General features: G+C 41.2%; 1 protein-coding gene across 2 annotated transcripts in view; it reads left to right on the plus strand.

Moving 5' to 3' along the window:
- The first annotated feature begins 204 nt into the window (after window positions 1-204).
- Window positions 205-23,396, plus strand: part of LOC135112587 (uncharacterized) — a 53,769-nt gene continuing 30,577 nt past the window's right edge. For both annotated transcript variants that reach the window (XM_064027072.1, XM_064027073.1), the window contains exons 1-6: window positions 205-245; window positions 1,863-1,962; window positions 4,319-4,506; window positions 6,124-6,334; window positions 6,829-7,036; window positions 11,984-12,086. In XM_064027072.1, coding sequence (XP_063883142.1) covers window positions 4,321-4,506; window positions 6,124-6,334; window positions 6,829-7,036; window positions 11,984-12,086 — 708 coding nt within the window. In that variant the 5' untranslated portion in view covers window positions 205-245; window positions 1,863-1,962; window positions 4,319-4,320. The remainder of the gene's footprint in view (window positions 246-1,862; window positions 1,963-4,318; window positions 4,507-6,123; window positions 6,335-6,828; window positions 7,037-11,983; window positions 12,087-23,396) is intronic.

Consider the following 23,396-nt stretch of genomic DNA (forward strand, 5'->3'; position numbering starts at 1 on the left):
CTTCCTTTTTACCTATCCTTTTCTACTACTACTACTACTACTACTACTACTACTACTACTACTACTACTACCCACAGGTGGAGGAATTGGTGCAGCAGTACACGCAGTACCTGGCAGGTCTCCCCGAGGCTGACCAGGTGCTGGCCCTCAAGCTGCAGGAACAGGACTTCAACGAGTTTCTCCACGAGCCGCCAGTGCCGAGGAAGAAGCCAGACATCACTTCCTTCATCCACAAGCCCGCCGAGGTGAGAGAGAGAGAGAGAGAGAGAGAGAGAGAGAGAGAGAGAGAGAGAGAGAGAGAGGTGGGGGGGAATTCTGAAACGCTTTGCTCTCTCATAATTTTCAAAGGCCACAGGGATGATTTGCCGGGTTCTGATGAGTGTTTCTTCTGTTAATGATAGGGGAATCTTGTTAATTCGTCACTAGAATTATAAAAAGACTCTTAGAGACAAGTGTAACTTCAGTAATGGAGGTGCGGCGCAGATGTTTCAGAATACGGTCCAGAGAGAGAGAGAGAGAGAGAGAGAGAGAGAGAGAGAGAGAGAGAGAGAGAGAGAGAGAGAGAGAGAGAGAGAGAGAGTTGCATCTATGTAAAGCTTTCTAGTTCATATTACCTAGTTGTGAAATCAAGTTTGTCATTATCATCGTTTTCTTAAGTAACGGAACAGTTGGTACCTCTGTAACTCGTGAGCGGAATGGTTGGTACTCTTGGGCACTGCCATTTTGTAGGATGTTTCAGTAAATGCTCTGAAACAGTGAAGCAGTGGTTCGGTGCTTGGCTGGCCGTCACGTGACCAGCGCTTGATCCCCAAGATCGGTCAACTATTACAGTGTTAAACCAGGACAGATGAAATTCCTGTAAATATAATAGTTTTCAGTATTATTATTATTATTATTATTATTATTATTATTATTATTATTATTATTATTTAAGTTTAATTAATATCTACCCCTCACTCGGAAGGTCAAACTTAAGCACATCCCACGATACCGACTCTGAACCGTGAAGCAGGTTTCGAACAGTGTGTGTGTGTGTGTGTGTGTGTGTGTGTGTGTGTTACCACGAGTCAATCCCTAGCTTTTCTTCCTCTCGCCTCTTCCATCTTCGTTACAATATCACGTATGTTTTTCTCAAAGCAACGCAGCGCAACACAAGCCACTCACACATTCTCCTTCCCACGTGTTACTGAGAAAATACAATGACCTGACGAATTAATGAGTTTAATGATATTTTTAATGATACCTGGAGAAGTGAGCGCCCCAGCATCTCTTCCTATTCCCCCCATCCCCCACCCCCTTCAAAGCTGCTCCGCCCACGTCTTGGCTCTCTCCGATCACTTGTCACCTTAGTTATACTGCGGACATAGTGACGAGGTGCTGTGAGTGGTAAGTGTGTTTCTTTTGGTCTAATTTATTATTTTTACCGTGAGTCTGTGGTTTGTGGTCTGCGTTGCTGTTATTTATCAGCCATGATGCTGTTCTGGTATCCCGTGATGGAAAGTTTTGGAGTTCTTTTGTCACCTCGTATAAAAATTGGACGTGATGAAGTTTAAATTGTTGGTGTTTGCTGATTTTATCCGTTTTTCGATTTGATTATGAAGATTTTTTATGGTTTCTTTTTTTTTTACTATTTATAAACTGTACTACCACCACCACCATCTCCTACACACACACATCCATCCCCAGCGCACAAACACACACACACACACACACACACACACACACACACACACACATCCTCTCTTCCCTCCCCACTCATACACACCCACACACTCAATCACACCCAGTTTAAAAAGACACACACCAGTTTAAAAAGACATGCACCTCTCCCCCGCACCTGTTCTGACGCGCCTCTCCCCCAGCACCTGCGTGAAATCCTTGGGCTCCTGACGCAGGTGTACACTACGTCAGCAGGTCACCCCCGACAACGCTCACCTGGACGCCGTGCTTGACCGCCTTAAGGTGACCACGTGACCTTTGCTCCTCACCTTCACTCACCTACATTTTAATCCAGCTTTCTACTCCCTCGCCTCATTATTATTATTATTATTAGTAGTAGTAGTAGTAGTATTAGTAGTAGTAGTAGTACCTGTTGTTGTTGTTGTTGTTGTTGTAGGAGGAGCAATAGAGGTAGTAGTAGTTGTAGCAATAGTAGTAGTAGTAGTAGTAGCAATAGTATTAGTAGTATTAGTAATAGTAGTAGTAGTAAAAGCTTCTCATAGTCATTATTATTATTATTATTATTATTATTATTATTATTATTATTATTATTATTATTATTATTATTTTCATCAGGAATATTACTCAGTTCATTTTCGTTTTGTGCATTACCCATCATTACGTTTAGTTTTGTTTGTTTTTTTTATTTCACTTTCGCTCACCCTCACCCTCACCAACCTACCATTCCTCTTACCTTCATCCTAATCACCACTTTCATCATCCTATCTTATTCTTCCCTCACCCTTTATTGTCTCAAAGTACGTAATTTTTCTATCCGTGTGTGTGTGTGTGTGTGTGTGTGTGTGTGTGTGTGTGTGTGTGTGTGTGTGTGTGTGTGATTTAGCTATTAGATGATTTATTTTCATTTATTATCTTTTTTTCAGTTTTACATGTGACTTACAGAAATGTTCTATGTAAAATTCCATTACGTTTTCTCTTCTGTTTTGTCTCTCACGTTTTTCGTTTTTGTTTCGTGTTCTCTTTATCATGTAAATATTTTCTTTTCCCTACTGCGTCCTTTTCAAGCTTTTTATTTATTTCTGTTCATTTATTTCTGTTTTAATACCGTAGTTTTCACTTTTAATATTCACAGACGTAGTGTTATTTGTTTTATTTTCCGCGTGAGTTCACAAAGTACGTCAGATAGACAGTTTTGTAAAATAACGAGGAAGAATATTAATTATTGAAATACTTAAAAAAACACACTTTTTCAGTTGTTTTATACTTTTTACATTAATATCCTCTTCCTACTTTTCATGATTTAATTATCAGTAGTCTTAGTGAGAATTTTCTTATCGGATTTGCTTTTGTATTATTATTATTGTTTTGGAAAGGTACGATCTTTGCTGATTTTTTTTTTAATTCAGATTTAAAGATCTTTATCTGATAATTGGATATGTTCTTTACTTAAGAATCGTTGTACACTTGTTGAATATTATTTAGAGGTCTTAGGAGTGCGGTACAGGTAATAATCATAATTCAGTTCTAAAAAAGCTAGATACATATTAATAGTATTTTTCTTCACTTAATAATGGTGTTCATTTTTTCGTAACCTTTGATAGGAACGCTTTATAGCAACTCCTTACCTGTGTGTTGTTTGTTTGTTTCCCCGGTGTGTGTATTACTATGTATTTATGTATGTATTCTCTCTGTGCCTCTACCATAATCCTCTCTCTCTCTCTCTCTCTCTCTCTCTCTCTCTCTCTCTCTCTCTCTCTCTCTCTCTCTCTCTCTCTCTCTCTCTCTCTCTCTCTCTCTCTCTCTCTCTCTCTCTCTCTCTAGGGAGGAGAGGCGTCACAGATTGAACCATTTATATCATTACTCTCCCTGCTCCCCCAAACACTCCCTCCTTGTCTCTCGCTCTCTCTCACTCAAGTACCGCCTCTCTCCTTGCTCTCCCAAAACACGTCTTACCTCTCCATTTCTCCTTAAAAATTTTCCTCCCTCTCCCTCCTCTCCCATCTGCCTCTTTCCCTAAGTACCTCATAATTTCTCTTTACTCAGTCTTCTCCTCTCCTCTCCTCTCTTCTTTTCTCTTTTTTCTCCTTTTCTCTCCTCTCCTCTTTCTCCCTTTCTCTTTAAACATTACCTTCCCTTTCCCTAAGTCTCTAAAAAACACACACTCCCATTTCTTTACTTTCCTAAAACATTTCTTTCTTTTCCCCTTCTCCTCCTCCTCCCACCCTCTATTCCTTCTTTCCTTCTCTCCCTTCTCCCAACTCTCGCAAAACTATTTCTCATTTCGTTAATTTTCTGAAACATAACATTTTTCTCTTTCTCTTCTTCCTCCCATCTTCTTCTCCCTCTTCTCTTCTCCCAGAGCACTCCTCCCCTCTCTTCTCTCCCCATGAATGCCTCCATCTCCCCATTTCTTACCCACGATACACCTCTCTCTCTCGCGTTCCTCCCCATTCTGAAGTAGACCCAAACTCCCAAACTTTCTCTTCTGCCTCCCTCTCACCAACACACGTATGGAATGAAAATAAATATACAAGACAAAAATATCAGCTGATCTACACAAGGAAGCATCTCTCTCTCTCTCTCTCTCTCTGTCTCACTCTCTCACTCTCTCTCACTCTCTCACTCTCTCTCCCAACAGTCATGCTACCGAGGCGTCACCAGTCAGCAGAACATCATGGAGCCATCGCCCCCTGCTCCCCTGCCACCCCCGACCGCTCTTCAGACGCCCCCGCTCACCACCACATCCAGGCCCGCCGCCCCCTCCGCCCTCCGCTCATCTCCGTTGCGGACATTGAACAGCGGCTCGTGTTCACCAAGTTCACGCAGGTATGGAGAGAGAGAGAGAGAGAGAGTGTGTGTGTGTGTGTGTGTGTACTAGTTTGTTAGTTTCATTATCACTACACACACACACACATTCTCTCTCTCTCTCTCTCTCTCTCTCTCTCTCTCTCTCTCTCTCTCTCTCTCTCTCTCTCTCTCTCTCTCAATGCAGGGCAATTAACACGTTCATGATTTTTTCTGCCTTTGATAATTGTGCTTCTGAATTTTACCGAAAACTGTAGCTTATCTTGCAGAGAGAGAGAGAGAGAGAGAGAGAGAGAGAGAGAGAGAGAGAGAGAGAGAGAGAGAGAGAGAGAGCTTATCCCCTAACCTTATATTTATTTTGAGATAGAGAAAATTTTAAAATAGAGAAAATATGCATTGAGTTCCATGTCCTGAGAGAGAGAGAGAGAGAGAGAGAGAGAGAGAGAGAGAGAGAGAGAGAGAGAGAGAGAGAGAGAGAGAGAGAGAGAGAGAGAGAGAGAGAAATTTGTGGTATATTTTTCATTCCCTTTCTGCTGTATCTAATTTTTCCCCTTTATTTTCTTTCTTTCTTTATTTATTTATTTTTTTGGTTCGTACATAATAATCTTGTCTTCTTTCTCTCTCTCTCTCTCTCTCTCTCTCTCTCTCTCTCTCTCTCTCTCTCTCTCTCTCTCTCTCTCTCTCTCTCTCTCTCTCTCTCTCTCTCTCTCTCTCTCTCTCTCTCTCTCTCTCTCTCATTACCCTTCACCTGAGAGCTGCTTACGTTATTTTTCACGGCCTCTTAACAACACCGTAAGCGCCCGCCAACAATAGCACTTACCTCTCTCTCTCTCTCTCTCTCTCTCTCTCTCTCTCTCTCTCTCTCTCTCTCTCTCTCTCTCTCTCTCTCTCTCTCTCTCTCTCTGGCAGTATCTTCTATTTGTCTTCATTTTCTTCCTACAATCATTTATCTTTCTCCTTTTCTTCACTTATTCTTTGTTTTTTTCTCTCTTTCTCATTTGTCAGTATTATTCTTATTTGCTCAAAGCTCGTTTTATTATTTTTTTCTTCTTATCTTCTTCCTCCTTTCGTCTCGCATTTTCTTCCATGTTGCCATCTTTTCTCGTTTTCTTTGTAAATCTCCTTTCCTCTCAGTTTCTCAGGTTTACTGCTTCCTCTCTCTCTCTCTCTCTCTCTCTCTCTCTCTCTCTCTCTCTCTCTCTCTCTCTCTCTCTCTCTCTCTCTCTCTCTCTCTCTCTCTCGTGTGTGTGTCTTTACTCATTCCTTCATATTTCTTATTCTTGTTTTTTTTTCTCTTGTTCTTCCTCTTCTTAGTCTAATTTCTCCTCCCTTTTACATCCTCGTCTTGTTTTGCTTCTTATTTCGCTTCCAATACATACACATTTCTTTCTATCCTCGCTTCTTACCGTCTTTTCTTCTTCAGTCTCTCTCTTTCTCTATTTTTCTTCCCCGTACTCATCTCTTAGCCTTCTTATTCTTCACCATGTATCACTTTTCTCTATTCTCTTTATTTCTTCTTAACTTGTGCTGTTTGTTCTCTCACTCGCTCACTCACTCACTCTCACATGCCTCTTTCCTAATGCTGTCTGTTCCTCACTCCTTCACTCACTCGTACTCATTTCTCTCATTCCCTCGCAGCCTTTCCGCCTCAACGATGGCAAGAGGCAATGGGTGTTTGGTGGGGAGCTGTACAAGTTTGAGGGGCGTCATCTGAAGCAGTACTGGGCGATGCTCTTCACTGACTTGCTTCTCTTCACCAAGATCAACAGAGACCGTGTTATTTTTGTGATGGAAGACCCTGTCCCCCTTGCTTCAGTGTGCCAGGCGATTTTCAACGTGAAGAAGAAAGGTGCGTGGTGATGGTGGTGGTGGTGGTGGTATTAGGGGGTGTCAGAAAGATGTACTATATATGGGTTGATAAATAGAGAATAGCAGGGAGATGGGGATAAAGAGAGGTACAGTAGGTAAGGTAGGGGTTGTTGTTGTTGTTGTTGTTGTTGTTGTTGTTGTTGTTGTTGTTGTTGTGTGTGTGTGTGTGTGTGTGCCTGCCTCTTGCAGACACTTCACGCCACTCGACAAGCCACTTAGAGAAAACAAAACAAAGGCTTTAACACGACTGCTTGCCTCTCCACCTGACACCACCACCACCACCACCACCATAACAACAACAACAATAACAACCACAACAAACATCACTCAAAAATTCACACTCATGATTTCTTTGTTCACCCATCCAAAAAAAAAAAAAAAAATAATAATAATAATAATAATTACATCTTATCCACTGCTTTACTCTCACTCACCTCTCACTCTCCCCTCACTCTCCCCTCTCTCCCCGCACAGCTACCGAGTTCCGCCTCATAGTGGACATTGGAGTGAGAGTGCCGGGGTCCGAAGCGGGGTATCTCAACTCTCCCTCCACCACTCGCCGCCGCCGGGGCTCCACCACCTCCACCTCCTCCTCGGGGCGCGCCAACAAGAGGACGTTGGTCATCCGCGCCCCCACCATTGACCTCAAGGCGACCTGGAACAACCTCATCAACCGCCAGCTGTAAGTGGAGAGAGAGAGAGAGAGAGAGAGAGAGAGAGAGAGAGAGAGAGAGAGAGAGAGAGAGAGAGAGAATGTGTGCAGTTTATTAATTTATTGTCTTATCTACTACTACTACTACTACTACTACTACTACTACTACTACTACTACTACTACTACTACTACTACTACTACTACTGGTACTGCTACTAATACAGCCTTTTTTGCCAACGTTTTTTTTCTGCATTTTCTTTTTTTTTTCCAGTCATTGAACTATAACATTGCAACCTATTATCTTCTTTTCGTTTTTTATCGAGCAATTATCTACAAACAATAACGAAAATGCTGTGATCTAGTACCAGTTATCCAGCGTTAGCATGAGTTTAATTAAGTTACTCGCAAAATAACACGTTTTCTCTCAATTCAACACCATTTTCTCTCAAACGATTTATGGACTAACTCGTGTAAAATGACTTCCGACACGCGTGTTTATGTTTAGCTCCGCAGTGAGGCAACGCTTTAATTACCGGGCTCTTGCTACCCACGCTAACATTGGCTGGTGATTACTCTATTATTCAGCCGTAGTATCGATGCTTCCCTGCCTCCTCACTTCACGGTGCGCAATCAGGCGTAATGAGGCTGGGATTAATGGTGTGTGCTTAAAAGGATTCTGTGTCGAGTCTTCATTGTTGGTGTTTGGCTCAGTTAGGTTAGATTAGGTTAGGTTCCAGTCAGCCTTCCTTCTTGGCAGCTTATGGCGAGTTATCATGATTACTCATATACGAAAGCGGGAATATACGTAAATTTAGAGACGTGCACGTAAGCTAGAGTGAAATATATTAGTGTTTAGTGATTCTGGAGTGATTTAAAGTAGATTGTTAGTGAATAGCGGTAACTTCTGGTCTGTTATCGTGATTACTTGCGGGAAATACGAAAGGAAGGATATGTGTAGATGTGAGTGAGTGAAGTGGGCATGTTGTTAGTACAGAGTGATACTCGAGTGACTTGGAATAGACGAGTAGTGGTTAAAGGCGACTTTTGGTGTGTTATTATGAGTCGACTGATGATGGGTTTAGAAAGAGACGAGTGATAAAGATGGTGATAAGGAAATGACACAAAAAATAATGATGATGACGAAAGGAGACGAAGGATGATGAAGATAGGAATGATATGAAAAAGAGACGAATGATAATGGTGATGATGACGATGATTAATGATGATGATAAGGAAAAAGATGAAGGATGTTGAAGACAAGAATTTTAATAATACCGGTGATGACAGTGATAAAAAAAAAAAGAATAATGATAAAAATAATAATGATAAAAAAAAATATCACGAATGATGAGAAAGATAACTTGAATAATACTGATGATGATGATGATGATGATAAACACTAAAAGGAATGAAAACAGACGATACCCACTGAAAAACGCGGTGTTGTGAGGAGTGGGGGGTGCGAGTGGGGGAACAACATCAAAACACTCTCCATAAGGGATTCGAAGATCAAACTCACAAAACTGACTTAGGTGGAAAATCATAATGAGACTTGCAATGGTTTCCCAAATACCTGACAAGCTTAAGTTTGATTGCCACTTTAAGAAGCTTACCAGTCGATCTTCTTACGTCTTTCTCCTCTTTTTCCGCGCGATAGATGTAAACGGCTGATAGAAAACGTGCTTCGAGTAGGGAATAAGGGAAAAAAATATGTTGCAATGGGTGACTTAAGAAAGAGTTTGGTATTGTTTAGTCTCTGTGTGTTGGCTTGATTTTTAACAGGCTCAGGTGCAAGGCGTTGGGGTTTCCATGGATGATAGTGGTTGTTTGGCAGGGTTAGTGTTGGGGAGGAAAAAAAAACAGAACACTAATGAAAACTCGATAGATTTAAATTAATATTGTATATTCATTAGGGAGGAAATACTGAGACCTACGAAAAACCGTCTAATCATTGGCAGTTAAACAAAGGTAGTGTGTGTGTATTCCATGAGGGGCGGGGGGAAAGGAAAACTAATGAAAAAACCCCACTAATCATTGATACTTTTACAAAATAATGCACAGTTTTCCCTTACTTTACTTAACTCCTTAAACAAAAATGGGAAAAAAAATAACACCTTGATTTTCCTTTACTGTAATTACCTTCTAAAAAAAGAAATGCCCAAGCTTTTCCTTACTTTACTGACTCAACCTAAAAAAAAAAAAAAAGAGAGAGAGAGAGAGACAGAAAGAGAGACACGTAAATTCCATCCCCTTCACCAACCTCCTGTGATAGAGAACCCCACTCTTTCATCTCCTGCAGCAGGGGCGTGTCGGAGAGAGTCACCGGGTTCGCCCTTACGTCTTTAACCTTCTAAATCACCCCGGGACACACAAGTTACTCGTGCACAGCCCCGATCTTGTTTAGCGATCAAGGGAAGGTGTGCCTTTGAAAACAATTTAGGGGGAATGCAGAAGGTTAGCCCTAGGACTGCTAAGGCCCCCTGTTTGCTGGGTTTTGTTGTCTTGGTGTAGTTCAGATTAGCGTTTTGAAGGGTGATAGTTTGGGGTTTTGAAAGGTGATATCCCCAGTTAGAGTAAAATGATAAACTTGATAATATATGTGTGTGTTGAAAGGCGGTACTTGTAATAATAAGTGAGGGTTTTCAAAGGTGATTCTCCCAGCTAAAGTAAAATAACAAACTTGATAATAAATTTGTGTTTTGAAAGGCGGTACTCGGAATAATAAGTGTGGGTCTTGAAAGGCGATACTCTGCAATGAATGAGGGTTTTGAAAGACGATGCTCCCGGGAAAAGTCTCTTAAATCATTCAGTCACTCGCCGGCGGAAGGTTGGATTCTCTCGTTCGCGATTGATAAAGAGAGTAACAGACTTTTTTTCATGAAAGAAGGAAGAAAAAATAATAAAAATAAAAAACGGATAATCTTTTGCTCGAAGTTCTTTACACACACACACACACACACACACACACACACACACACACACACACACACACACACACACGTACACAAACTCTGCATTACTTTTACAATTTTGTACGCCTCTTACCTCATCTTTAATTCATTCACTCTTCCTCCTCTCCTTCCTCTTCCTTATTCTCTCCTGCACCCCTCTCTCTCTCTCTCTCTCTCTCTCTCTCTCTCTCTCTCTCTCTCTCTCTCTCTCTCTCTCTCTCTCTCTCTCTCTCTCTCTCTCTCTCTCTCTCTCTCCCAGCGCCTCCCCTCGTCACATGGCTACTCAAAAAGTCATAGTACATATTCTGTTTTACATATCTATAAAATTATCTCTCTCTCTCTCTCTCTCTCTCTCTCTCTCTCTCTCTCTCTCTCTCTCTCTCTCCTTTACACCTTCCAATCTCCCCTTTCAATGATTTTTCCCTCATTTTTTTTCTTTCCTTTTCTTCCTCTTTCTTCATTTTCCCCTAAACCTTTGTCCCTCCTCCTCCTCCTCCTCCTCCTCCTCCTCCTCCTCCTCCTCCTCCTCCGTAATCTCACCAAGTATGGAAATGAATAAGTTAGTTTTTTTACAGAGGTTTCCCTAAGTTCACCAAGTTAGGGGTGACTCTAAGGGCGCCCCTGTGTCGAGGAGGCCTGGTGAGGAGTGGGGTGACTCGGGGCGTGTGTGTGTGTGTGTGTGTGTGTGACGAGTATGATGTCTTTTTTAATCTGTGAGTCAAAATGAGGCAAAATTTGTGTATAAATGTGTTTTTTCATATTTTTTTGTATATTGGGTGAGTCTGTGAGTGAGGTGAGTCTGTCAGGTGATGAGTGACTTAAGTCGTACTGTCTCGTGGATGAGTGAGTCAAGTTGAGGCGAAATGGATGTTTGTGTGTAGTTTTCGTACATTTTTTTTTTTTTTTATACAGGAGTAATTGTTGAGTGAGTGAGTCATTTGGTGAGTGACCCTGGATGAGTGTATTGATGGATGAATAAGTGAACGAATGAGTGAATAAATGCAGGTGAGTCAGTGAAGGAAGGGCAGGTGTGGATTTGTGTTTACCTGTAAGAGAGAGAGAGAGAGAGAGAGAGAGAGAGAGAGAGAGAGAGAGAGAGAGAGAGAGAGAGAGAGAGAGTAAATATTATGAAGAAGGCTAAAATGGTGGATGTGTGTCGTGATTGTTTGGATGAGAGAGAGAGAGAGAGAGAGAGAGAGAGAGAGAGAGAGAGAGAGAGAGAGAGAGAGAGAGAGAGAGAGAGAGAATCAAATTGAGTTACAGAACTGAGGGGATGAAATTCGCAGAGAGAGAGAGAGAGAGAGAGAGAGAGAGAGAGAGAGAGAGAGAGAGAGAGAGTACATATCATAATAATAAAACCAGGGGGACTAATTGGGAAGCAAAATCACCATCACGGGGACCATTACAAAATTCACTCCTTTTTTCCGGAAATATAATAATTTTTCCCAACATTTGCTTAAAAAAAAAATAATAAAATAGAGGAAGTTTTTACGCTTAGAAATTAGTGAAATGCTCAAGTGACTAAGAGCAACTACTAATATTTCGTTTCAGAGAGAGAGAGAGAGAGAGAGAGAGAGAGAGAGAGAGAGAGAGCAATATGATCAACTCTTTAATAATGACTTTTTAATTACTAAATCAGTTTTGAACGAAGGCAAAAAGATAGATATAAAAATGTAAAGATAAGTTTGCAAGTTAGCTGGAAGTGATGAGGTCAGTCGTTTGAGAGAGAGAGAGAGAGAGAGAGAGAGAGAGAGAGAGAGAGAGAGAGAGAGAGAGAGAGAGAGAGTAAAAATAGAAATTGAAGTAGATATAGATAAAACTCGGTCTTAAATGGAATACGTTGATAAAAAGTATGAACAGAGAGAGAGAGAGACAGACTTACACACACACACATACCTCACATAATCCAGCCACTTAAATAGTACAGCTTATTATGTATTTTTAACCACGCATTACCTAATACCTTGGCTGGGAGGGAAGGGCTGAAAAAGAGGAGTGTCTCACCGTACGTTTGTGTGTTGGTAGGTACGAATGTCAGCTGGGTGCCTCCTCCCCTCTCTCTGACTACGGGACCAGTCTGGCTCGAGCCGCCTCCACGGACGGGGTCCCTGCTATCTCTCCGGCCTCTGTGAGTATTCAACCACCATCTCTCTCTCTCTCTCTCTCTCTCTCTCTCTCTCTCTCTCTCTCTCTCTCTCTCTTGGTGGTGTTTTTAATGATGTGTTTTTGTTCTGTTTTCCTTCTTCCTCCTCGTTCTATTGTATTTTGTGTTTAGTTATCAGTGTTTTGTTTCGTCTCTTTTTTGTTTATGCTATCTTTCTTGTGTGTGTGTGTGTGTGTGTGTGTGTGTGTGTGTGTTTTATTATCTTTTGTTTCGTTCGTACGTTTTCTCTGCTTTGTATTCCTTCGTTGTATCGTTTTCCTTGATTGCATACGCCCTCTCTCTCTCTCTCTCTCTCTCTCTCTCTCTCTCTCTCTCTCTCTCTCTCTCTCTCTCTCTCTCTCTCTCTCTCTCTCTCTCTCTCTCTCTCTCTCTCAAAATAATACTCCTAAACTAGATAAAAATTCAGCACAGTCCACCATCACAAAACGCCATTTTCTTTTTTTATTTTTGTGAGCGCTCCGTTTTCTGTGGCCAGGTGGTGGCGTAGCAGTAGCAACAGCGAGCGTCAGTTTAATAATTAATGGGACCTAGCGAAATTACCTGAACTGGAGCGCTGATTAGGAAAAGTGACTGAAACTATATAGCTGGAGAGAGAGAGAGAGAGAGAGAGAGAGAGAGAGAGAGAGAGAGAGAGAGAGAGAGAGAGAGAGAGAGAGAGAGAGCGTATTTCCTTTATGTGTATGTTAGATGAGGGGAACTGGTAGGAGGAGGAGGAGGAGGAGGCCACGAAAGGAGTAATTGGTGGTCACTTGGTTTAGTCTCGGCGTAGGAGGAGGAGGAAGAAGAGGAGGAGGAAGAGGAGGAAGAGGAGGAGGAGGAGGATGACCAAGCTTACAGGGAAAGAAGACTGAGATCTAAAGAAGAGGATAGAGAGAAGGAAGAGGAAGAAGAAGAAGAATATGGTTGGAAATACATAAATTAATAAAAAAGGAGGAGGAGGAGAACATAAGACAAAATAAGGAAGAAGAGAAGAATAAGGATTAGAAAGAGAAGAAAATAACGAAGGTGATCCGAGAGAGAGAGAGAGAGAGAGAGAGAGAGAGAGAGAGAGAGAGAGAGAGAGAGAGAGAGAGAGAGAATTAGACCAGAAAAGATATGAAGGAGGAGGTTAACAAAAACTCAAATTGGGAAAGGAACAAGGAAGAGGAGGAGGAGGAAGAGGAAGAGGAGGAGGAGGAGGAGGAGGATGGCCAGATGAAGGAAAAAGAAAAAGGCGGAGAAGTGAAGGAAAAAAAAAAGAGAATGAGACTTGGAAGGAGAAGAGAAAAAGGAAGATTGCGTAAAGGACAAGAAGAAGAAGAAGAACAAGTGGAAGGAGAAGAAGAAGAAAACGAGGAGGAAGAAGAAGAGTAAAGAAAGAAAACAAACAAAAATTACGTACAGGACAAACAAGAGAAAGAAGAAGAAGAAGGAGAAAAAAAGGAAAAGAAAAAGGGCAAACGGATCAAAATCAGAAGAAAAAAAAGAAAAGAAGAAAAAAAAAACACGAGACTTAAAGTAAATAAAGCTGAAAAAAAAAAAAATAAATAAATAACAGGCCTACCTTGATTTACCAGCTGTTGTTAGGGCTTAAAGGGTTGACGTGTTTAAGAGGAACTATGACATTAGGGGCTCAGAGAGAGAGAGAGAGAGAGAGAGAGAGAGAGAGAGAGAGAGAGAGAGGTGGTGTGTGGAAAGCTGTATTGTCACTAGTTTTGTACCTATATGAGACTTGTCGAGGAGCGAGGGGTCTGCTGGCTATTGTTGTGTCTGTCTGTGTGTCTCTGTCTTTCTCTCTCTCTGTCTTTCCGTTCCTCACTCGCTCTCTTTCCGTGTGTGTGTGTGTGTGTGTGTGTGTGTGTGTGCGCCATTCTCTCTCACTGGTTGTCTCTTTGATGTTCGGGAGGAGGGAGAGGAAGAGTAGGAGGAGGAGGACTAGGGATACATATTGTGAGGAAAGTGAAGGGAAATAGAGAGAGAGAGAGAGAGAGAGAGAGAGAGAGAGAGAGAGAGAGAGAGAGAGAGGAGGGAGGGAGGGAGGGAGAGATAAGAACCAATATGGAGGAAAGTTTGACGTCTTAATTAAACACTTGACGGAATCATTGAAGGTGTTGGGCTGTACTCTCTCTCTCTCTCTCTCTCTCTCTCTCTCTCTCTCTCTCTCTCTCTCTCTCTCTCTCTCTCTCTCTCTCTCTCTCTCTCTCTCTCTGTCAAGCGTATTACTTCCTCTACGCTATTTTTCTTCATATTCCAATGTCTCCCTCTTCCTCCTCCTCCTCCTCCTCCTCCTGACTACTCTCCTCTTTGCCTACTCCTATATTTTCTCCATCTACTTTCCTCCCCCACCTCCTCCCCTCCCCCTCTCTTAATTAGCACCTGTCACCTTCATCATAGGAGGAGGAGGAGGAAGAGGGAGGAAGAGGAGGAGGAAGAGGGAGGGGTGAAGTTTGTGCTGTACCGTGTTGCCTCGTAACATAAAGGAGGGAGAGAGGGAGAGGGGAGAGAGGGAGAGGGAGAGAGAATGATAAGTGGAGGAGGGAGACAAAGAGGAGGAGTTGCATAAGCTGTGTAATTGTTATGCTTATATTTATTAGAGAGAGAGAGAGAGAGAGAGAGAGAGAGAGAGAGAGAGAGAGAGAGAGAGAGAGAGAGAGAGAGAGAGAGAGAGAGAGAGAGAGAGAGAGAGAGAGAGAGAGAGAGAGAGAGAGAGAGAGAGAGTATACATCCATCTCACAAAACACAGTAATTAGACACAGGGCGCAGTTACCCTCGTTACATGCAAATGACACCCAAACACACGAAGGTCCCCGCGTGAGTGATAAGGCCCGCTTGCAGGTAAGACTAATTAAGTTACTTGCACCAATCACTTGCCGGCCAGGTGTGATGAGGGCCCAGGTAATTATGTATACCTGTGAACTTTGCTTACTGTATACAAAATTCTTAACCCTTTCAGTACTTTGATCTGTTTTATTTACGTCATTCGGTGATTTTTTTTAATTTTTTTTATTATTATTAAGTTACGAATCTGGTTAGTCGTATATTCCTTTATCTTACGTTGTGGAGAGAGGATGAGAAGGAAAAGTTTGTGAAGAAAGTTTGTGTACGTGATGTAGAGGCTTGTGTTGCGTTGTGTTGAGAGGGTGAGAGGAAGGGGAGTATGAAATAAGTGTGTGTTTTGATAAAGATGATGTCCGTGCTGTGTTGCGGTGATATTCTAAAAGGTGGGAGTGTATAAGGAAGGCGTGCGTGTGTGTGAATGTTATGGAGGAGTTTTGTGTTGTAGTAAGAGGTGGAGACTTCATAAAGGAGGTGTGTGTGGGAGTTAAGGAGAGAAGGCTTGTCTTGTTCCATGCTGAGAGGCTGGAAGGAAGAGAGATAGCAAAGAGAGAAACTTAAGGTCCAACCAAGAAGAAAAAAAAAAAATAGAAAGAAAACAAGAAAAAGAAAAATCACTTGCACGTTTTTTTCTTTTTTTTTTCTTTTGAAGGGGAAATAATTGGAAAAAAAAGTTCAGTTTAATTTACTGCTACCAAAATTCCAAGATTGAATCGGAAGAAGTTGCCCAATTTACCTCGAATTGTGTGTTTTTTTTTTTTTTTTTTTATTACTCATTTGAAACAGTTCACTTTGTAGGAAGGTCGAGAAAATAGATGCCGGTAGAGAGTAGCGGACATGAAAAAGATGAAGGAGTGAAAGTATTAGCTAACTCTTCGTGCTTTCATTAATACTGGAGATGTGTTAATACTCTTCTCTTGAACCAGTTAAAGTCGAAGGGAGGAAGGAAATAAACAGACAAAATAAAGAGTTGCAAATTATACCAGCGAAAAGAACGAAAAAGGGAAGATACTAATTATCTCTTCGTGATTTAATTTATTCTAGAGATGTGTTGGCACTTGTCTTTTGAAGCGAGAGAGAGTGAAGTTGGAGGAAGGAAATGAACACAAACAAGTGGAGAGTTGCAGATCATACCAGGGAAGGAATACAAGAGTGAAGGACCATCTAACTCTTTGGAATCTCATTTTCGTCACTACATTTTAATGAATTACGTTCAAACCAGTAGCTAGATAATCTTATAACGCAATTTTTGGACAACCGCTAAATGAACACCGCTGTAATTATATTTAAACAGATTATTCTAAGTAATCTCTGGCGGGGGAGAATCTGATGTGCTTTTTATAGGAATTGTCTGCCTTATAGAATTTAGTCTTTATTTTGGACCAAAGGGAAGGAGGGATTTATTTTACGCCGGTGATGTGATTTGCATATTGAGTCAAGTTCTCTTATCCTATGCCCCGCCCCGTCCCGTCTCCCCGTCTTCTCATCCTTTTCCTTCCCATCAACTTGCTTTCCTCCTCCACTATTCTGTCCCTCTGCCTTCTTCCTAGTGACTCTTTTCTATCCTTATCTCATTCTTCCTTCATTCTTTATTACGATTTATTATTATTTTTTTATTTATTTTCTTTTTTCTCGTCATCTTAATTCTTCACTTATTTAATTTCTTTTCCACGTTTGCTTCTTCCGTTTTGACCTTTCAGTTTTGGTATTTGATTTTTGAAGTTTATTTATTTATTTATTTTTTTTTTTTTTTGTCTTGATCTCTTATCTTAATTCCTCATCTTTTTTTAACTTCTTCACTTTCAGCTGTTTTTTCTTTGTCCTTTCTTTAATTTTTTTCACATTTTTGCTTGCCTTTCGGTTTATTCACGTTCAGTTTTCTCTCATTCGTTCATTTCTCTCCTTAATTTTTTCACTTTTCTCAGTTTCTTCGTTTATTTTTATCTTTCTTTAATTTCCCATCTTAATTTTTCACCTTTATTTTATTTCATCATTCAGTTTTATCTCTCGTTCATTTATCACCTTAATTTATCACCACCTGTTAATTTCTTTACGTTTTCTTATATTTTTTTCTATTCATCCTTTCCCCTCATCCTAATTTCCACCTTTTAGTTCCTTCACGTTCATCCTTTTTTTTTTTCCTTTTTCCCTCGTTTCGCTTACTTTAAATTCCTTCACGTTCACTTGCTCCTTTCTTTTTATCTCTTTTGGTTTCCTATCTTTATTCTCCTCTCACTTTTTTTCTTATTTACCTGCTTTTTATCTCTTCTTTATTTTTTATTTTCTATATTCTCTTCTCATTTGCATTTTTTTCTATTTCTTTTAGTTATCACCTCGTTTATTACTACTTCCCTGTCACTTACTGGAAATTATATCAGGTTCACTTGCTTTTATTTTCTCTCTCTCTTTTGTCCTTCATTTGTCATCTTTATTCTCACCTCTCTTTCCACATTCTTTCCTATTCCTACACGTTCACCCCATTTGTTTAAATCTTCCACCTCAATTTTCATTTTTTTCCTATTCATCTTTATTCTCACTTTTTTTCACTTTTTCTCGCTATTGCTTCACGTTCACTTCCTTCCTTTCTATCTTCCTTTTTGTTCCTTCCTCTTTCCTTCTCTACTTTTTCTCTAATGACCTTCATGACCTAAGGCTTATCCTCAATACGCAAACACGGAAAGAGTCGAGTGTTGTGCAAAATGTTACGAAATGGCGCCATTATTATTATCTTTAATCTCTTTTTCCCACTTTTTTGACGCTCAGCAACATGGAAAAAAAAAAAAGAGGAAAATATTTAATTATAAGCCTTGAAGGTGCCCTCCCGCTTCCTGTCCCGAAGGTGTCCACTCTGCAGCACGACAGGGTGGGGGGAAAAAATGTAGGAATATTTAAAAGGGATTGGTGGAATAGTCTCGTGAAATACAGTCTGATGCAAAAGGTTCACAAGGTTGACTACATTCATTAATCGGATTGCTGTTTATGTTATATTTTAGCTTTTCTTTTCTTTTCTTTTCATTTTTTTGTTTTTTGTTTAATATATTTCTATTTAACTGTTGATGTTTTTACGTAATATTACTTAGATTTCTTTTTTTTGTGGATTGGTTTATATTTTTCGCGTTATTATATTTGAATTTAGTTTTTTTTGAGTGTATTGATATGTTAAAATGTGTAATACAGCTCGTAATTTTATTTTTTATTCACTTTTTTTTTTTTTGCATTCATTATTATATTTAAATTTCAGCAACTGAGTGCACTGATGTGTTTATGTAATCCGCTCTTAAATTCATACATTTGTGAAAACAAGAACAATAACCCATTCACAATTTTTACAATGCCAATTTCCCATTTCGTTCCCAGTTAATACTCGTACACTTATTTCATTTATAATTTTTTGCATTATTCAATCAACATTCATTAAAACTAAGTACTCTTACATACGCTTGCTTCTATTTTTTGGGGCATCATTCAATTTACATCTCATTAACACTAACTACTCTTAATACCTGCTCATCTGTCTAGCATCATTCATTCACGTGACTCATGTAAACACTCACTCTGTCACCCCTGCACGTCCTTATTCTGTGTGTCACCCCTGCACGTCCTAATCATTCACTTTGTCACCCCAGCACGTCCTTATCAGCAAAGCACATCACCAGTAACGCACACACAAAAAACATACGTAGAAACAAGAACAAAAAAAATGATAAAAACAACTCCCTTTGTTGCGACAATTATAATCAGTCAAGGCGCGTACGGTAATTACATTGAGCGTACGATCCTCCTTAGTATTGATATGGCACTGAAACCCTTACGATACTTCCGTCATCTTCTCCAACGCATCATAATAGCAGTGACAGGATCGATTTGTATGCGTGTGTAAAAAGAAAGGTTTAGAGAGAGAGAGAGAGAGAGAGAGAGAGAGAGAGAGAGAGAGAGAGAGAGAGAGAGAGAGAGAGAGAGAGAGAGAGAGAGAGAGAGAGAGAGATGAATAGACGGGTAGACATACAGACATCAAAGGCATTTAAAGGTGAAGAGGGATGAATAAAAACATGCAAGGGGTCGCAGGAGGAGAGGCGATTGATGGAAAGGGAAGAGAGAGGGAGTGGGGAAGAGAGAGAGAGAGGGAGAGCAGCTGACTTGGCGATTCAAAATAGTGGAAGGGACAAAGTTAACCCAAGGACAAATGAGGAAAGAGAAAAGTGTGTGTGTGTGTGTGTGTGTGTGTAAGAGGATAGTGCAAATAATGAACGTAATATCGGGGACAAGAAAAGGTAGTAGTAGTAATAGTAGTAGTAGTAGTAGCAGCTGCAACATTAATAATAGTACGCAATAGTTGTTATTTTTGTTGCTATTGTTGAAGTAGTAGTAACAGTAGCAGCAGCAGCAGCACACACACAACCAACACTGTACAACCAGGAGTGCATGAAGTCCACAAACAACACAGAGACAGCACACAACCTAACCCTTCCTTAATTAAGTGACCACCTGTCCACTCAGCCAGGTGTGGGAGTGCAAGTGGCGCCACAGGTGACGGCGTGAGAGGGAGAGGGAGAGACAGAGGGACAGAGGGAATGGGGGAGATAAGTAAGGCGCGTTAAATCTATTTTTACTCTCCCCTCACCCCGCCTTACCACACACACACACACACACACACACACACACACACACACACACACACACACACACACACACACACACACACACACATACACATGGTCAGATACCCTCCTCCCCTCCCCACACCTTTCACCCCAAATATTTGTAGTGGGTGAGGTGAGAGAAGGAAGGAAAAGGAGGGACTGGGAGAGGTTGGGAGGGTGATAGTGTTTGTGTAGGTAGGTACGAGTAGGTAGGTGCTTTGAGAGAGAGAGAGAGAGAGAGAGAGAGAGAGAGAGAGAGAGAGAGAGAGAGAGAGAGAGAGAGAGAGAGAGAGAGAGAGAGAGAGAAATTAATGAAACACCTCGCTTGGTTAATGTCTTAATCAAGTCACACTGGGTAGGTAAACATTCTCTCCATCTCCCTCGCTTTCTCTCCCTCCCTCTCTCTCTCTCTCCCTCCCTCTACTCTTACCCTTTCTTCTCCCTCACCCATTACTTTCCTTAACTCCCCCGTCACTGCCACTCCCTCCTCCAAATATCTCTACAGTATTCCTCCCTTTTACTTTCAACCTCCTCCTCCTCCTCCTCCTCCTCATCTGCAAGGCACAAGCACATTCCTAACTTTGCTGTCATAACTTCTCTTCCTTCTGCTCTTCACCTATTATTATTCATTCTCTCTCTCTCTCTCTCTCTCTCTCTCTCTCTCTCTCTCTCTCTCTCTCTCTCTCTCTCTCTCTCTCTCTCTCTCTCTCTCTCTCTCTCTCTCTCTCTCTCTCTCTCTCTCTCTCTCTCTCTCTCTCTCTCTCTCTCTCTCTCTCTCATATATTACTGTTCTTACAATTTATTTACTTCCTCTTTTATTGTAATTACTTCATCGTACTTCTCTCCCTTCCCTCTTACTTTTCCTCCTTCCCTATTCCTATGCAACTGTTGGCCACAAAAAAGGGAGGGGAGAGAGGTGCAGGTGTGGGGAGATGAAGTGAGGAGTGAAAAAAGGGGATGTCCTCTCTCCCCCTCTACCTAAATTACTGTTTGTGTTTGTTTGTTTGGTTGTTTGTTTGTTTGTTTGTTTGTCAGGCTCGGTGTTGTTGGGTTGGTTTGTTTGCTTCCCCCTTCTCGCCTCAGAAATCTTGCTCGTGTCCCGGACTTGAATAAATTGGATGTTGTTTGTAGTTTAATTAGTGTTGTGTCTCCTGCTGCTTGACTTTTTGTTCTTCCTTGTGATTCTTTTGTTGCTCGTGCTGCTTCTATTGTTGTTGTTGTTGTTATTGGTGGCGGTGGTGGTGGTACTACTACTACTACTACTACTACTACTACTATTCCCAAAACTAATGCTAATAATTGGTAATAGTATACTTACGAATAATACTTTACAATCATCACCAAAATTACGACTTTCACCTACTACTACTACTACTACTACTATTACTACTACTACTACTACTACTACTACTACTGCTATAACCCTCTGGAAGATGATATTTTCCACATCTCTGTAACGCATAAAAATGAAGAGAAAAAAATCAACATTTGAATTAAAAAAGAATTATTTGTAGAAGTCAAATGAACTTTTTGAATCCTAATATTTTTTTTTATAGTTTTTTTTTTAAGAATTTTTAATGAATACTGATTTTTAAAAGTACCTGCGTTTTTTCATATGTCAACTGGAGGATGGAAAAATAGTGAGGAGGAGGAGGAGGAGGCGGTGGGGGAGAACAACAAGGAAAAAAAGGGAAAAGGTGATGTTTTAAGTGGAACTGGTGGTTATGAAGAAGAGGAGGAGGAGGAGGAAGAAGAAGAAAAGAGAACGGGAAGAAGGAGAGAGGAAGAAAATTAGGTAGCCATTATGAGAGTGAAGAAAATGAAAAAAAGAATGTAAATAACGAAAAAATGGATGGAAAAATGGAAAGCCAGAGAGAGAGAGAGAGAGAGAGAGAGAGAGAGAGAGAGAGAGAGAGAGAGAGAGAGAGAGAGAGAGAGAGAAGCCGGATGGGAGAGGAATAGGGAGGAAGGGGGATAGGGAGGGGGTTTCTTAAAGACGAGTTCTCACTGAGGGCGTTACTTGGGAGGAGGGAGAGGGAGAGTGGGGGAGAGAGAGAGAGAGAGAGAGAGAGAGAGAGAGAGGGAGAGGGAGAGGGGTAGTTGTCGCTGTAGTTATGGTGGTGGTGGTGGTGGTGGTGGTTTGGAAGTAGAAACAAAAGAATGACTGCGTGTGTCTGTAGCGCGAGAGAGAGAGAGAGAGAGAGAGAGAGAGAGAGAGAGAGAGAGAGAGAGAGAGAGAGAGAGAGAGAGAGAGAGAGAGAGAGAGAGAGACCTTTGTTTTATTATTTGTTGACATGTCATACTAATTATTTGTTCTCTCTCTCTCTCTCTCTCTCTCTCTCTCTCTCTCTCTCTCTCTCTCTCTCTCTCTCTCTCTCTCTCTCTCTCTCTCTCTCTCTCTCTCTCTCTCTCTTTTTTCTCTGTCTCTCACATTGAGGTCATTTTAAACTCATCACAGCGACGCGTTGATTGGTTGCTGAGATCTAAACACTTGTGACGTCATTTGATTGCTTGCATCCTGGTGAGAGAGAGAGAGAGAGAGAGAGAGAGAGAGAGAGAGAGAGAGAGAGAGAGAGAGAGAGAGAGAGAGAGAGAGAGAGAGAGAGAGAGAGAGATGAAGGAAGAAGATTAGTTGGCGATGACTCCCAGGTGTTATATGAAGAAGAAGAGGAGAGAGGGGAGGAGGGATGGGAGGGGGAGGGGAGAGGAAGGGAGAGCGGGAGGGAAAAAGAGTAGGTAGAGAATTATAGAGCCATAAGGCGGGGAGGAAAAAAGCTTGGAGGAAAGATAGGGGAGAGAGAGAGAGAGAGAGAGAGAGAGAGAGAGAGAGAGAGAGAGAGAGAGAGAGAGAGAGAGAGAGAGAGAGAGAGAGAGAGAATGTGGGGTAGGTGGGAGGGGAAAAGGGAGGGGAGAAAAGACATACGCTTCTGGATTTACTGAGGGAGAGGGGAGAGGGAGAGGTGGGAGGGAAAGAGGGAGAGGAGGGAAAGAAATCACGTGATGGTTCCAGTGCCAGTTTTCTTTTTCCCTCTTCCTCTCTCCCTTTCCCCCCTCTCCCTCTCCCTCTCCCCCTCACTCTCCTCTCCCTACTCTCTCCTATCTATTTCTTCAGCTTCCCACACCTTTTCTCCACCCATTCTTCCTCCTCCCTTCTTCCCATCCCTCCTCCCTTCCCCTCCCCTCTTATCTCCCTCTCTCCCCTCTCCCCTCTCTTCCTCGTTTCCATCTGTGTCAAATAATTTTCCCTTCGATTTTTATTTCAGTTTTGTTTTGTTTATTTTTTTTATTTATCTTTTTTAATCAATTCCTGATCCGTGGATTTTCAATACAATTTTGTTTACGCCTGTGTTATATATATATTTATTTATTTATTTTCCCATGTAAATATTTTCCCCAGAGTTTTTTTTTCCCAATATATTTGATTTGGACTCTCTCTCTCTCTCTCTCTCTCTCTCTCTCTCTCTCTCTCTCTCTCTCTCTCTCTCTCTCTCTCTCTCTCTCTCTCTCTCTCTCTCTCTCTCTCTCTCTCTCTCTCTCTCTCTCTCTCTCTCTCTCTCTCTCTCTCTCTCTCTCTCTCTCTCTCTCTCTCAGTTTTTTTCACACGCAAGCATTATCAGCGCTTATGTATTCAAGAAAAGAGTATTTAAGGGGGACAAGAGGAGGAGGAGGAGGAGGAGGAGGAAAGAAGAGGAGAAAAAGAAGAAAGAAAACAACAACGAGGGCGAAAAGGAAAGAGGAAATAGAGGGAAAGAAAGAAGGAAAGAGGAAACAACTTCACTTCCTTATTTCGGTTTTTCATATTTCCCTCCAGTTCCTCAGC

Source organism: Scylla paramamosain, chromosome 24 (assembly GCF_035594125.1).
Source record: "Scylla paramamosain isolate STU-SP2022 chromosome 24, ASM3559412v1, whole genome shotgun sequence".
Lineage (NCBI taxonomy): Eukaryota > Metazoa > Arthropoda > Malacostraca > Decapoda > Portunidae > Scylla > Scylla paramamosain.